Consider the following 2,596-nt stretch of genomic DNA (forward strand, 5'->3'; position numbering starts at 1 on the left):
ATTTTCTTATATTATCATATAATATTGAATTATTAATATTTTAATCTTAAAGAAAAGAATTGATTTTTTTATTAAATAATAATAATAATAATAATTCATTTAAAAAAAATATTTTGCAGAGTAGGGTGTGACAACTTTTCTAAATTAAAAAACGATATCAACGGTATAACTTTCCTTTAAGTTTTTAATACATTGTGTTGCGTTCAAAAATGCTATTTATCCTTTAGAAAAAAGAATAAATCAATTTCTAATTTTTTGATTTACGGACATTTAAATCTTTGAGAATTTAAAAATACATTTAAATTCATGACCTTTTTAAAATCTAAACAAATCGATTACTGGATCTAATTTGTCCTATTTTAAAAACTTTTTCACATGTGTATCTGTATCAACCAAGTTAATGTAACGGGTGTCACATTTGATAGATCGATAAATCCAAATTTTAAAAAAATAAAAAATTTAAATGTATTTTTAAATTCTCAAAAACTTAAATGTTCATAAATCAAAAAGATCAATATCCTATTTGTCATTTTCTCCATCCTTTAATTTTTAGCCCATCACATTTTGAGAACCTAATTTATTATAGTATCTCATATTTGAAATTTCGTTTTCCTTTTAAAATATTGATGAAAATTTCTGCAGATATTGATTCCTCTATTTATAATATGCCAGAAAGCACCATTAACTAAATCCTTATCCTTTCTTGCATTGAGTGAATATTTTTTTTTTAGCAAAGATACCTCTTAATTGATTATGGACTCTTAATTGATTATGGAGAGTCTATACCATTTGAGCTATTAACAAGAATAACAGGAATAAGATAGTAAAAGCGTATTAAGTTATTAACTACTGCGTATCCAAATTGGACTTTACTCTCTAAATTACATTAAAAGAATAATTTAATCACTGCTCATAATAAAATATAAATAGAAAAGTATCTAGCAATTAATTTGAGTCTAATCTTTTGAATGTATATCCTTTCTTCTTTAGTCACCAAAAACAAATATCCTTTCTTCTTTAATGTGGTCTAGGTGCGACGAATCCTCAGTGGAAAGCAAACAAATAAAATGTACGAAATATGTTAACCGTTAACGCCGCTTCCTATATATAATTAGATGAATCTAATTTGAGATAACTGTATGTGGCCCAGCAACCATGGAAATGGAGTTAATATACAAAGAAACGGTGAAACCAAGTTCACCCACGCCTCCTCATCTCAAAACTTATCCCCTCTCCTTCATGGACGTTAAAACAACTCCCAATTACGTCCCTCTACTCTACTTTTACCGTTCCAACCACCAGCTTCTAGAATCTACCGTAGCCATGCTCAAGAAATCGTTATCTGAAGCTCTCTCACTGTACTACCCAATTGCAGGCAGGTTCAGAGATCAAGTCGCCATTCACTGCAACGACCAGGGAGTCCCACTGCTCATCGCAACAATCAAAAGGAATCTCTCTCACATTCTCAACAACCCAACCCACGCAAATCTTCTCTCTCTCTTCCCTCAGAATCTGCCATGGAGCGCTATGCAAAATCCAAGAGATGACGCCATACTCGCCATTCAAATCAACTTCTTCTCCTGCGGCGGAATCGCAATAGCCCTCTGCATGTCTCACAAGTTCAGCGACATCTCCGCTCTCTTCAACTTCGTCAACGACTGGGCTTCCATCACCAAGAATCTGAATCAGAATCAGAATCAGAATCACTCACTGCTGCCCTCTCCGCCCTTGCTCCACGCCGGAGTTTCTCTTTTCCCTCAAGGAGACTTTCCGGTTTACCCGGAACCACCGTACCCTGAGATCCATAACTCGGTGTGCAAGAGGTTTGTGTTCCAAGGTTCCAAGATCGATTCCCTGAAAGCCATGGCTGCACCAGTTCACGCTACAAGGATTCAAGTGGTGACTGCACTGTTATGCAAGTGTGCGGTTTCTGCGCTAGGGTTAAGCCCTAACACCCAGTTGTTAAGCTCCGTTGCCGTCAATCTCCGAAACAGAATCGATCCTCCCATTCCAAACAAGACCATAGGGAATATGGTTTCGTTCTTCGTGTTTAGTTCCTCTCAGACGGATCAGCTGCCAGAGTTGGTAAGCAAGATGAAGAAAGGGATGGAAGGTAGTGAGGCGCAGATGAAGAAGTATGGAGGGAAGGATAGGGACTTGGACTTCATTGCTGAGTTCGTCAAAGGAGACGCGGGAGAGGTTCCGGAGGCGGAGGATTTGAAGATTCCGGTGATGATAATGTCAAGCTGGTGTAGGTTTTCAATGTACGAAGCCGATTTTGGATGGGGGAAACCGGTGTGGATAGCATCTGTGAGTAATGTGCCGAACTTGGTGGTTTTTATGGATGCGAGAGATGGGAAAGGGATGGAAGTGATTGTGACCATGGAAGAGCAGCACATGGCCAGGTTCGAGTGTGACCACCACCTGCTCCAATACGCCTCCGTTGATCCGCCTGTTCAATTCCAACAAAATGACTTTTGAACATCTAAACTATCCCTCTAAATATGAATCTAAAAATAATTAATACTATGTTAGCTATACACCAAAATTAAGAATTAAAATTCATTAAATATAAAATAATATATAAAATATGATT

General features: G+C 36.7%; 1 protein-coding gene across 1 annotated transcript; it reads left to right on the top strand.

The window, feature by feature from the left end:
• On the top strand, nucleotides 1,003–2,547 carry LOC107632022 (vinorine synthase-like). Its single transcript, XM_021120000.1, has one exon. The coding sequence runs from the start codon at nucleotides 1,156–1,158 to the stop codon at nucleotides 2,479–2,481; it is 1,326 nt and encodes a 441-aa protein (XP_020975659.1). The 5' UTR covers nucleotides 1,003–1,155; the 3' UTR covers nucleotides 2,482–2,547.

Source organism: Arachis ipaensis, chromosome B03 (genome assembly GCF_000816755.2).
Source record: "Arachis ipaensis cultivar K30076 chromosome B03, Araip1.1, whole genome shotgun sequence".
NCBI classification, from domain to species: Eukaryota; Viridiplantae; Streptophyta; class Magnoliopsida; order Fabales; family Fabaceae; genus Arachis; species Arachis ipaensis.

Coding starts and splice junctions, on each gene's coding strand:
- LOC107632022 (XM_021120000.1), top strand. CDS start 1,156: ATGGAAATGGAGTTAATATACAAAGAAACGGTGAAACCAAGTTCACCC.